This window comes from Elephantulus edwardii, unplaced genomic scaffold, assembly GCF_000299155.1.
Source record: "Elephantulus edwardii isolate Elephantulus edwardi_28Jun2011 unplaced genomic scaffold, EleEdw1.0 scaffold00449, whole genome shotgun sequence".
NCBI classification, from domain to species: domain Eukaryota; kingdom Metazoa; phylum Chordata; class Mammalia; order Macroscelidea; family Macroscelididae; genus Elephantulus; species Elephantulus edwardii.
In genome coordinates, this window is record NW_006400199.1 from 407,497 (window position 1) to 421,729 (window position 14,233).

General features: G+C 40.5%; 1 protein-coding gene across 1 annotated transcript in view; it reads right to left on the minus strand.

The window, feature by feature from the left end:
- Positions 1-14,233, minus strand: part of MYO1E (myosin IE) — a 171,567-nt gene that overhangs the window by 149,086 nt on the left and 8,248 nt on the right. The window contains exons 3-4 of the mRNA XM_006902783.1: positions 2,663-2,752; positions 5-99 (exon numbers count right to left, since the gene is read on the minus strand). Of these exons, the coding sequence (XP_006902845.1) occupies positions 5-99; positions 2,663-2,752 (185 nt within the window). The remainder of the gene's footprint in view (positions 1-4; positions 100-2,662; positions 2,753-14,233) is intronic.

Below are 14,233 nucleotides of genomic sequence, written 5' to 3' on the forward strand. Positions count from 1 at the left end.
GTACCTGATGATGACACACTGGTTCTCTCTGTCAATGATCATGTTTCTGTACATATTATCTGCAAGGGCATAGATATGTGGTGGGTTTTCATACTGTGCCTACAAAAGGAAAACAGAAAGAGCATGGTCAGAAAATGCAACACCTTCTACTCCTTGTCTTAGCACAACTACGAAAGCCCAATGCCTCTATAGACATCTGAAAGGTTGCATAATCGAGGAATTCCTAAAATGGCCTAGGTCATGAAGAGTTACACCTAAACTAAACACAGATGGAATCTGGAAGGACTCTCCCATGGGCACATGGGTGACTCACTCAGCCTTCAGACATAACCCATGTCTTCATATACACCAGCGCCACACCCTCCACCCTCCACACGCCTCTGCAGCATGGCATTCCAATCCGAAATCCTTCTGAAGACACTCCGACTCTAGCCAATCTACCAGAGAGAGGACTACCAAGAACACAGGGTCTGACTTTTATTTGGATTCTAAAGGCCCACACAATTTTGCTAGGAGGCAATTTGCAAATTCCAAGACTCTGAAAGAAATTAAGTAAGCTTATCTCTGAGCAGAAAAACTTAAAATTCTCCATAAGGAAAGAACAAGAGGTGTGGTCCTTCAGAGGAATAAACTGGTTGGGTCAGTTTGTCTCACCTTCATTAGTGTGTGTGAGGGGGAAGCCTACCACACCAAGGTATTCTTGTGGGTTTGTGCATTAGCCCCATGCATATCATGCTGTTTTCATTTGGTACATATTTTAGTTACAAATAATTAGAAACCCATATGTCTACAGTTAATAAATTGACTATCTCAATTATCGCCACTCATCTCCTCAACTGCTCACAAAACTGTTAATAAACCAAAACAAACAATAAACCTTCATGTAGTGCATAGCTTGAGAAAGGTCACCCCTTAGTTCCAGGTTCTCTAACACAAAACAGTGAAAAGACAATAAGATCTCAAGTGAGAAGACATTGAGACCAAGCCTCTCCCCCACTGGGTCCATCTCTAAAGAGGGATAACAATGCTTAGGATGCACACCCCATAAAGCAAGCTGAGATGAAGGAAAAGTAAGTCAGTCATATATGGAAAGGTAAAACATGGATCCCAACGATGCAGCAGATGTACTAGGAAAAAAGGGGGTCTAGGGAGTGCCTCTTAGAACCATGTGTAGAGAGCATGTTGTTGTTGTGTACCATCGAGTTGGAACTGACCCACAGCTGACCCTCCAATGGGTTTTCAGAGGCAGTTAATTGCACAAAGGAGATTGCCCATCTTTCTGCTGTGGAGCAGCTGGTGGATTCAAACTGTGTACCTTTGGGTTAGCAGAACAACTCCTTACCCCTAAGCTGCTTAACCCCTTGGGTTTCTGAGGCCTTTGGGTTGGTAGCGCACCTTGCCGCCCATTAAGCCACCAGAGAAGCTCTTTTGTGTGTGGATATGCATGTTTTGAAATCTTATGAGAGGAGAATGCTTGCTCATCTTTCTCCCTCAAAGAAGCTGGTGGATTTGAACCACTGGCCTTTCAGTTAGCTGTCCAATGGATTACATACCAGTGCCACCTGTGCTCAGGATATCTTAATTTAAAAACCTTTTGTTACCATTAGCAGGAAAAGAAAAAATACAGTTTCACAATGCCAGAGTGTTTCTTTAGGGAAAACTCTTAAAGAGAGAGAGTCTAAAAAAGGCATTCATGTTACAACACTCCTCTTCAAAAAGCTGTTAACTCTTCTAGGAAGAACACACGCATTTCCATCCACCCCGCCTTGGCCATCACTGAGGAGGCCTAGCCAGCGCCACCTGCTGCCAGGGCCGGCCAAGGGGGCGCCAGGACAGGGCCCGGTCTCGGCGGACAGTGAATCCTTGTGCTGGGCTCCCATAAAGGCAGCATTATCAAAGGTTTTTCGCGTGGCAGCCTCCTTCGGCTCCAGCTACCAGCACCATTCATCTGGCAACAATGGGGTGGGCTCTTGCTCTGGGTAAATTGCCTTCCACTTCAACTGATGAATTTGTGTGGGCTCTCTTTTGTTTGTTTTCCAGGGGTCAGGATTCATGAACACACTTGTGTTTCTGCTGCAAAGGACAGAGGGGAGGAAAAAGATGCAGAGACGGGGGTCTGAGGAAGGGTCACCCAAGAAAGGAAACAGACCCATTAAGATTGCAGCTTTTGCTTTCATGGCACTACTGGTGGGGCTTCGCAGAGCTGGCTTCAAGTAGGGAACAGGGTCATATTAATAGATGAAGTAGCAAAAGACTAATTTTATCATGTTCAAGCCCCACCATAGCTTAATTAAGATCCTAATTATGAGAGAATGATTCTCATCACTAAATGTATTATTACTGTTATCAAATATTGATTTGTATTCAGTTTCATTTATATTATTATAGCAGTAGAAGCGGAAAGATCCTCCAAGCTTTAGGTGGTAGATCCTGTTCAACTAATTCTGTTTATAAATTGGTTAAAAGAAAATTCTATACCCTTTTAAGCGGCACTCTAAATAAAGCACATCATTAAAAATCAAACAATGTCACTTACTTGTGCTAACCCAATAAATAATTGATTTTAAGAAAATGCAAATGTCAAACCTGCTTCAAGAAGAAAATATCCAGGCATCATAAAAAGCCCTAAACAGTGTAGTAATTTATGTAGCATATAACTTACCGCTCCTTGGTACATTTCAATTTCCTTTTCCCCAAAATATGGCATCTGCTTGAAAGGGTTGACTGAGATTAATACTGACCCTATATATGTCTGAATTTAAACTCAGTTAAGGTCCATTATTAATTGTCACAGTTACACATCTTTCAAATTAACTCACCATATGTTACCAAGAATTCATTACTGTTGTGGAACTATAAACCTCAAGCCCTTGTGTTTGAAAAGATTACAAACAAAGACAAAAGCAAGAATTCAACAAGCTCAAATGTCCTCTTCAGGAAGAATGATACATTCCATTACGAAAGTGTCACAAAAGGACATCATTATGTCAAATGAGCTGAGGACAATCTCTTAAGTCTTGATAGTAAGTACAGCAAGGAAAAAATAAAATAGAAGTGGTCAAAACATGTAAAGGGCAGTTAGTATTCCTCTTCTGAAATGGTCCATCCTTTTCCACTGAAATTTTCACATCTCTTAAACATACTAAGAACATACTCATTTCACATGTAGAAGGATGTAAGGTGACCTACCCTCCCGACACTTATAGAATAATGGTGAAACTGAGTGATGTCCATGCAGTATTATTCCAAGAAGAAACTGACAAGCCTCTAAAAAGTTGCACCGGCCAGGTATAGTTGTTGTTGTTACTATGTGTCACTGAGCTGGAACTGACTCCTAGCTGACCCTCTGGTGGGTTTTCAGAAGCTCTAAATCACACAAGAAGAGCCTGCCATTTTTTTTTACCCATGGAGCAAGTGGTGGAGTCAAACCTCCTGCTTTGGGTTGGTAGTGCAAATCCTTACCACTAGACCACCAGAGCTCCCTAGAAAATGATATTTCCGTTTGCAGACTTTAGGTTCATCTCTCAGAAGAGGATACATTTATGCTCAGCCTTACAAGTTTTAATTAATACATGTCAATGAATCAAAATAACAGACGCCACATTATTAAAGTAAAAAGAATCCATTTACTCACTCAATAGTCAACAAATTTAAATTGGGTGTCTACTGGATGTCTGACATAAATTTAGACAGTGGAGATACATCTGAGAACAAAATAGATAAAACAGATAAACCCTTGGCTTTCTGGAGGGGGAAAAAATTAAATTTAAACAGAGAGACACCATGGAAATAGGACAAACAAGGGGGAAGTGGGAATAGTGTGGGTACAATGTGGGATTATAATCAATGTTACAGGACTTGTATAAACCATACAGTGGAAAACCAATTTGTCCTATAAAAATTTACTTAAATCACAAGAAAGAGTTTTTTAAAAAAATACTAAAACCCCAACACAAACATGTTGTTGCTGTTATGTGCCATCAATGCAAAGCAAACAAATACCTTTGTTTAAAAAGAATGAGTATCTACACAGAAATTATTTTACCAATGTTTTAACCATTGCTTAGAAGTGTTACATCTGCATATGTAGTAGGTCACTAAGATCTCCTCTTCCATGGGAACTTTGAAATATTTCTATATTGGCACCTGTGTGTCAGTCAGGGATTCCTTGGGTAGCACAAATGGTTACGTGCTTGGCTACTAACACGAGGCGATTCTAACTCACATCTCAGAAGAAAGGTCTCACAATCCACTAATAAAAGGGCTGACAGAGCCTTGAAAACCAAAGAGCACAATTCTACTGTACACTACACTGGGCCACCATGAGTTGGAGTTAACTCCCTATCACACAGCTTTTGGGGTTTAATACCAGGCAGAACAGCACAGGTATCTGCTCTGACTTCATGCTCCTCAGGCCCAGATCCATTCTGACCTACAGAAAGTCATAACACCCAAGTCTTGCTTAAAGGATGGTGGTGATAAAACAGCATTTACAGACTTGTTGAGACTTGAATGAAACAATTGAAGTGCTTAGCACTGTGCTGGGCTGTTGTAGTAGATACACTCTAACATGATGTCTTGTTACACTTTAACAACTCTAAAATTTTAATGCAGGTTTGAGTAATGCTTCTTAGTTTCAATGAGATGCCATTTTATTTCCACTGAACACAAATGAGCCCAATGTGGATGGATGATATTGTTTTAAGATGATATTTACAGAAGAAAGTGAGCATGTGGGGTGGCTTGGTTGCTATTTTAAATGCTTTTTCCTCAGATCAGAAACATCTTCACACTTGAAAGGGTGGAATGTGAATTGGTAACAGAGAAAATGAAGTGCTTTTTAAGAAGACATCCAGTTGTGCATAGTCTGGTCCTGGGAACAGGTCAGGCATTACGAGGAGTCACGGATGGGACAGTCGGTCACAGATAAAGGTATCCAATAAAATCACAGAGGGAGAACCAAAAGCCCGAGGACTGGTGGCCCATTGGAAATACAACACACTACAGAGCGGTAGGCTGCATTGCATAGGTTAAGATTTAGAATAAACTATTAAACAGATAAGAGACATTCATAATATTGTAGCCAGGGCTCAAGTGAAAAACAAACAAACAAACAAACAAACAAACAAAATGCTGTTGAGTTAATTCTGACCAGTGGCAACCGCATACATATCTGAGGAGAATCATACTCCACAGAGTTTTCAATGGCTAGGTTTTCAGACTTAAGATTGCCAGTTCTTTCTTCAAAGGTGCTTCTAATTGGATAGAACTAATGTTCCAGTTAGCAGTCATGAACACTAAGATTGATCAAACACTTGCATATTTATAAAGTACTAATCTATCTCTTAGGGAGCTCTCTGGAGGCCTAGTGGTAAGCAGTTGCACTAAAATTCCAAGTGCTGCTCCTTGAGATAAGGATGGGCAGTCTCCTCCCAAGCAATTTACTGTCTGAAAATCTGCTGGAGGGTCAGCTCTGACTCAATGGCCTACAACAACAGGCACAACTACTTAATCCCTTGGCCTTAAAAGCAGTAGAGATTGTGAGGATGGAACACGACTGGACAGGTTTCCATCTGTTACACACTAGGACATTATGAGCTGGAGCGATAATGTTCTAACAACAAAAATCTAATCTGTTAACAACACCCTTATTATTGTGTTGTTGTTGTTGTTATGTGCTGTTGAGTGGCCTGTGACTCATAATGACCCTATATACAAAAGCTCTGAAGCTTGCCCTGTCCTGAGCCGGTCTCACTGACCGACACACCTACTCCCATTGCCCCAGTTACTGTATCAATCCATCTCATCCAGGGTCCTCCTCTCCTATGCTGTCTCTCCATCCTTCCAAGCATGTTGTCCTCCAAAGACTAGTCCTCCTGGCCATGGGCCCAAAGTATGTGAGACAAAGCTTCAAAATTCATGCCTTCAGGGAGCAGCTTGGTTTCACCCTCTCCGGGTCAGACCTGTTTGTTCTCCTGGTAGTCCATGGTATGTTCAAGACTCTTCTCCAGTGTCACAACTCAAAGGCATCAATGCTTCTTCTATCATCCTTAGTTATTGTCCAGCTCTCGGATGTATAACAACTAACTGCAAATATCGTTCAATAATTTCGAAACACTTTTGGGTCACCTTTTTTTGGAATGGAAATGCATATGAATCTCTTTCTGTCAGTTGACTAGGTAGTTGTCCTCCAGATTTCTTGGCACAAGTTGGTGAACATATCCAGGGCAGCATATGTCAAGTCCTTCAGAGGAGCCTGTACTTCCTCCTTCATCACCTTTGCCACTTGATCATATGTTGTTTCTTTAAATTCTTCTGTATCAGCCAATTCTTTTTTGGTACAGTGACTCTGTACACTCCTTCCATCTTCTCTTAATGCTTTCTGGATCATTCCATATTCTGCCCATAACATTCTTAAGTGTTGCAACTCAAGGCTTGAATTTGTTCTTTAGTTCCTTCAGGTTAAGAAATGCTGAGCCAGTTTGGCCCTTTGGATTTTCCAACTCCAACTCCTTGAACATTTCATTATAATACTTCGCTTTGTCTTCTCGAGCTGCCCTTTGAAGTCTTCTATTCAGCTCCTTAATGTTTTGGTTTCTTTCCTTTGGCTTCTCAGAGCAATATTCAGTCTCTTCTGACATCCAATTTGGTCTTCTTCCTCTGTCTTTGTAATGCCCTTTTGCATTTTTTGTGGATGATATTCTTAATATCCTCCCACAGCTCATCTGCCATCCTTCTCCCATAGAGCAGCTAGTGGAGTTGAACCGTGTGCCTTTGGGATTGTAGCACAGATCCTCATCACTAGGCCACCAGAGCTCCTTTTAGTACAGAACAAATGTGCTGGAGCCTATTGTTGAAGCCGCCTAGTCAACAAGTAGTCACTGAGATGGCTCAGTGAGGGTCTTTCCCTGTTCCATTGATCTATTTTATCAAGTATGATGTCTTTTTTTCAGAGACTATTCCAGCCTGGTAATGGGCCCCCAAAGTGAGAGAGGAAATACCTCACTCCTGGCTCTTATGGAGCATTCTAGCTACAGATCTTCCAAAATAAATTTGTCTGTTCTCTTGGGACACACAATATTCTTTGCAAATACCACAATATGAAGACATCAATTGTTTTTCAGTCTCATTCATTGGTTAGCATATGAAGCCACAGAAAAATACCATGGCTGGGACCAGGTGAATCTTAAGTCTTCAGAATGACAGCTGTTTCTTAATACTTTAAAGAAGACTTTTGTAGCAGATTTGCCCTATGCAACACAGCTTTTGATTTCTTTACTGGTGATTCGATGGAAGTTGATTATGGCTCCAAGTAAGAGGAAGTCCCTGGCAACTTCAATCTTTTTTCTACTTATGCAGTTGCCTATTGGCCCAGTTGTGAGGATTTATCTTTTCTTGAGGTATAAAGCATGCTGAAGGCTATGATCTTTACTCTTTTTCAGTAAGTACTTCAAGTCCTCTTCACTTTCCACAAGCAAAGTCTGACTACTTAGTGGTATTGAAAATTTTTAGTTTCAGTTTTCTGAAAGTGGAAAGCCAATTTTCCCAGCACTGGTTTACTGAAGAGACCCTTCTTTCCCCATCAAATGGACTTGGAACCTTATCTAAAATCAGTTGTCCAAGAGTGTGTGGGTTTGTTTCTAGGCTTACAACTGTATTCCATTGTTCTACTTGTCTATTGTTTTATCAGTACCATGCTGTTTTGATTTCTATAGCTGTACAACTCAATAGTTCACTAGTCTTGAGTCAGGGCTGACTCAGAGCTGACCGACTGGCCCTCCAGGGTTTTTTTGGAAGCTGTAAAGCAGGCAGGAGGAAATCACCCATCTTTCTCCCAGGGAACCACTGATGGATTAGAAATGCCAGAGAGGCAGGCCTCTGAGTCAGCGGCATGGCTCCCTTTGGGCTAAGGCACCAGAGCTCCCTTGCAGCTATAGGATGATGTGTTTAAAATTGATCTGTGCGAGTCTGCCTACTTCCCCCCATCACTGGCTTTAGTTATTTGGGACCTCTTTCCTTTCCATGTAAAGTTGAGGGCTGTTTTTTTTTAAATTTTTTTTTTCTTATTTCTGTAAAGAAGCAGTTGGGATTTTTATATGGACAGAGCACTAGTGGTGTCATCCCTAGATATGTTGTATAAGTGTTGCTGTTATTAGGTGTCATTGAGTTGGTTATAATTCAAAGCAGCCTTATAAATGACAGATTGAAACCTTGATTGAAACTGTGTCATTCTCACAGTGTCCCACGCTCAAGCTCACTGTTGTAGCCATTGTGTTGAAGGTCTTCCTCTCTTTCACGGACTCTCCATTCAGTATGATGTCTTTTCCCAAGGACAGGTGCGTCCTGAAAAAATGTCCAACGAATGTGAAGCAAAATTTACCATCTTTGCCTCCCAGGAAATTTCTGAGTGCACTTCATCCAAGATAAATTTGTTTGCTCTTTAAGCAGAGTATGATATATTCAGCACACTTGCTAACTCTCATAGCTTAGTGGTTACCAATTCTAAGGTACAAGGTTTGAATCCACCAGATTCTCCTTGGGAGACATACCCACCATTACTATGGGATTTACTGCATCTGAGGACACACTAAAGGGTCAGCTGAGTCAGTTCCAATTCAATGGTACATAACAACAACTTCTCCAACAACACAATTCAAAGGCATAATTCTTTGGTTTCTTTGTTCATTGTCTAATTTCTTTATGCATAAAAAGCAGTTAAAATATGGCTGGGTCAGGGACACATTTAATTAGTATTACTAATTAATATTAACACTTAATTATTGGGGCTTAGTGGCAAGAAGTTGTGCTGTAATCCAAAGGCTCATGGTTTGGGACCAATCTTTAAACTGAGCCTCTTCCTCTTCAGCACTTTAAAGAGGTCCCTGGCAGCAGAGATTCCCAATGCAAAATATCTTTTAATTTCTTCACTGCTATTATCATGGATGCTGATTGTGAATCCAAGTAAAGTGAAACTGTTGACAACTTCAATCTTGTCTCCATCAGCAATGATGCTGCCTATTAGGTTAGGATTTTTTTAACTCATTTTTGCACATTTTCTTTCCCTCTCCTCCCCAGCCCACCCTAAAATGCATCCCCTGTTTGGGACTGCTATCATACATATAATGACTAATCATTATATTCCTTCCAGACAGTTCTTCCCCTCATCTGTTCTATTGCAGTGTTCTTTATCCACTCTTTTCCCATTCTCTTTCTAACCACTACTCCACCTTCACATCCCCATCTGTCCTATTTTATAACATCAGTGTAAAGCAATATTTGTCCTTTTATGACTGAGAAATTTCACTTAGCATAATATTCTCCAGGCTTCTCCATGTTATGTAATGTTTTACAAGGTAATTGATTTTCAATGCTGTGTAATATTCCATTGCATGAATATACCATAGTTTTTCTAGCCATTCTTTTTTCTGATGGGTACTTGAGTTGCTTCCATCTCTTTCCTAGGATTTTTCCCCCTTGATATTGAGGTGTACTCTACCCTGTAGAATATAGTCTTTGATCCTCTTCAGTAAGTACTTCAAGTCTACTTTCTGTAAGTAAAGTTGTATCATCTGTATAACATAGGTTGTTTATGAGTCTTCCCTCCAATTCTGATGCCACATTCTTGTTCAGATAGTCTAGCCTTTCATATTATTTGATCAGCACATATATTGAAATCTTGATGAACATTTTTCTTGATTTTAAAACATGCAGTACCCCCTTATTCTACCTGAATGACTGCTTCTTGGTCTGTGTACAGGTTCAGCATGAAAACAATTGTCTTAGAATTCCTGTATAGGTTGCTCTTGTTGTTGTTATGTGCTGTCAAATTGCCTGTGACTCATAGAAACCCTGTGTACAACAGCTCTGAACCCTGCTCTATCCTGAGCCAACCTCATTGCCTCTGACACACTACTCCCATTACCCAAGTCACTGAATCAATCCATCTCAATGACGGTCTTCCTTGCCTGTGCTGTCCTTTCACCCTCCGAAGCATGATGTCTCTCTCCAAGGACTGGTCTGTTCTTGCAACATGTCCAAAGTATGTCAGATGGAGCGTCTGAATCCTTGCATCCAAGGAACAGCTAGGTCTAACCCTCTCTACGATGAACCTGTTTGTTCTCTTAGCAGTCCATGTTGTATTCAGTACTCTTCTCCAGCACCGTAGCTCAAAGGCATCAATTCTCCTTCTATCATCCCTAGTCTTAGTCCAACTTTCTGATGCACAGCAAGTAATTGCAAAGACTATGGCCTGAATCAGGCACACCTTAGTCTCTAGACTGACAACTGCACTTCAGTACTTTGGATTGTATACTTTCCCTTTTTTCCCCTTGCTGTGTGTTGTCAAATCAGATCTAACTGGGATAGGAGGAGATTGCCTCTCTTTCTCCAGCACAATCTGGTGGCTTCAAATCACACACCTATGGGATTGGAGCACAGCTTCTTGCCACTAGGCTCCCAAGAGTCTTCAGTACTTTGGAAAGGTCTCTGACAGCAGGACTTTCTCAATGCAATTAGTCTTTTGATTACCTGGCTGCTAGTACCAAGAGTATTGAGTATGGAGCCAAGAAAACTAAAACTGGTAACAATCTTGCTTTTCACTGAGTGTAATATGTATGATCAAAAAGCAGGGGGTCAGTCCTTGGGAAAAGGTATCATGCCAGGAAAGGTCAGTGAAAGAGAGGAAGCATGTATCTCAGTAAGATAAACTGTCTCAGTGGTTTTAACAATAGGCTCAAGCACGGTGGAGATTCTGAGGAAGGTAGGACGGTGGAGGGTAGGGTAAGGCTTCCGTCTGCTGTTCACAGGGAGGCGATGAGCAATATTGGACTCGCTGGCACCTAACAACAACATTAAGAAGATGTGGTGGAAATGGGGGGCAGGACCCCTTTCAGATGGTTTTAGGCTGATGCAGTATCAACAACCCAGGCTATCAGGAGCAAAGAGAACTATAACCGCTCCTTCAATTTCCCAGTGAAGTTCTTAAGAGCAATATTATTTGCTAGGATTCCTGAAAAATAATATGGTTTGAAATGGGTTATGTGGCCTATTTTCATGCTGGCAGGTTTGAAACCTGCCTAACTTCTGAAGAACTGAAACACAATAATTTCATCTAGAACTTAAAGATGACACATTTTTGTTATTTCAGGTGAGAGCTTAGCTTTACGGTTTAACAGCCTGCCTTTTCCACCTGGGGATCCTCGGCTATTTCTCTGAGACAGCATGACTCCTGCTGGGTAGGACACTTCGCCAGAGTTTCGACACTCACTCCCACTCCCTTCTACATAATTCAGATGTGCCTTTGGGACAAGTGACTCACACAGTGGCTTCTATCTGCACGGTCTCTGCCTAGGATGGTGGAGCCTAAGGATGATTTTCAAAATGGATGGAGATACAAGACCATACATTAAAAAATATATATACAAACTTTACATGCACACCATCTTGCTGAATAAAATACTAGTTCAAGAATGTACTCAGTAGATTTTTTAGTTTATTGGTTCCTAAACACTTGCCCATCTATGAGAAAGAAGTTTTCCTTTTTATACAGCAAAAATGACCAAAAAAAATGTACTAAATTTTTCAGAGAGCTCAACTCATTCAACATACTACTTCCTTTCTATTCTTTTGGTACTAAAATGGTCTTTCTTTCATGAAACTTAATGGTAGTACTGTTTCTATATGCTTCTTTTTAATAGTCTTATTAGGAAAAGTTATAAGGTTAGCTTGGAAAAAAAACAAAACAAAACAAATCCAAACCAACGAAAACTGAACCCACATGTAATAGTCAGTGAATTCCCCAGAACCTCCCACAGTGACTGCGCTGACATCTCTGGATTTATCATGAGGCACAAGGTGGAGCGGCCACTTGCCCAATGACACAGAGATGGGTTGAGCTCTTGGCTCCAGGCACCAGAACAACAGCCATCTCACTACTCACTACTGTGCTGCTCAGCATGAAATTGGCTCCAAGAGCCAATCCTCTGTTGGAATGACTACACTGTTTTAAGCCTAGGTAGGTCTGGCACTAAAGTCTCAACTCCTAATGCAAAGATTTAAATGCCAAGTCCACGTAAATGTGGTTTTGGAGTAAAAAACAAGTTTAGAGGGTAGGGCCAACTGAGCTTTGAGGGTTTTGCATAAGGAACTATTCTCAAACCAGGCTGCTCCTTGGAGGCAAGGCTTCTGAGGTTTTGTCTGACATACTTTGGGTATGTTGCAAGGATGGGACTAGTTCTTAGAGAGAGACACTATGCTTGGAAGGGTGCAAGAGAGGATGTGATGGATTGATTCAGTGACTGAGGTAAGGGGGGTGGATGTGTCAGAGATGATGAGGCTGGCAAAGGACAGAGCGGGGTTCAGAGCTGTTGTACATAGGGTCCCTGTGAATCACTATGACTGATGGCACTTAACAATAACAACAACAACAAGATGGTTAGAAATCATGTTATACCAAACAAGAGCTAAATTCATAGCTATCCACAGGTATTTTAGAAAGCAATTGTAATAAGCATAGCAACATCAAGAGGGGAAAAATATGGTGAATTAAACTTCCATTGTCTTTGGGTGAATAGCTGAACAGTATGGGTTTTTATCATTGAACAATGTCAGTATTTCTAAATAGACTGTTTTTCCTAATGTAGAACAAAGAAATGTGCATTCAGCCTGATGTATTAACAACTGATTGCTGCAAATGCTGGCCTTCAGTACACACAATGTGCTGGTGTTAGATGTAGAAGATGTAAAATGAGCAATTTTATAGCTCAATGTGAAATCAATTATCTTCTTAACTATAAAGCATCAAAGGAAAAAATTTTACAATAATGCTCCCCTCTCGTAATATTCTTTCAGCATTAAAGTGATAAAGGAGATCTTTATCACTTATCAGTGGAGAAGATTTGCAGCTCAGTGTTATTTCATAAACATCCAAGGAGCCATTAGGGCTTCCTCAATGCTGAAAGCTACTGTGTGCTTCTGATGGAAGGCACATTTATCCTGGGCTCCTCATATATCGAGTGGGTAGATATTCCTAAAACACAAGTCATCAGTGGTCAAGTAACTCATTTCCTTAGTAGGATTCTCGATTAGTCAGTCACTGATTCAAACACATTAATTCAAATGCTCATAATCAGCCCCTTCTAATGAGTCATTTAAAAAAAATTCTGTTGTCTAAATTTAAAAAGCAAGTCTTGATTATCAACATATTTTGAATGAACACTTAATACATTGTTCCATGCCCAGATTTATGCAAGAAACCAAGAAATACACAGTACAAGACGATACATTTTTGTTGAAGTAAAACACACACACAAAAAAAACCCAACCAAAACTCAAACCACACATGCATGAAAGCACACATATACATATGCTTTATGCGGTTAAATAGAAAGATACACACCAATAAGTTAAAAGGAAATATCCCCAGGTGGTGAGATTGCAGGTGTATTTAATCTGCTCCTTTATACTTGGCTGCATATTATAAAGGATGCTAAATGAACATGTGTTGTTTTTATAATAAAGAATTTAGAAAAATTTAAAATGAGATGCAAGACACAGTTTTTGCTTTCAAAGAGCATCTGGTGATTAAGGGATAAACAACTTTTATGGAGGCAGCTCTGGTGGTGCAGTGGTTAAGTGCTCAACTGCTGACCAAAAGGTTGGTTTTCTGAGCCCACCCATGACTCCACAGGAGAAAGACCTGGGAGTCTGCTCTTGTGAGAGTTACAGTCCGACACTAAGGAGTCCTGGGGTCTTAGATAAGTTGATTGTTGGACTACTAATCAAAAGCGTGTAGTCTAAGAAACCCTATAGGGTAGTTCTACAAAGGCTTATTTTGAATTGAAGTCAATTTGATGACCCAACAGAGTGTGGAAATTATAAAGCAGTATCATTAATATCAAACGCAAGCAAAATCCTGCCAAAGATTATCAAAAAACAGCTGGAACAGTACATCGACAGAGAACTACCAGAAATACAAGCTGGCTTAAGAGGTCATAGCACTAGAGCCATTATCACCAATGTCCGATGGATCTTGGCTGAAAGCAAAGAGCAGTAAAGGAATGTCTATCTGTGCTTCACAGATTATGCAAAGGTGTATGACTGTGAATCATAACAAATTGTGGTTAACCTTGAGGACAATGTGAATCCCAGAACACTTGATTGCACACATATGAAACCTACACTAGAACCAAGAAGCAGTCCTCAGAACAGATCAGGGAAACACTGCATGGTTCAA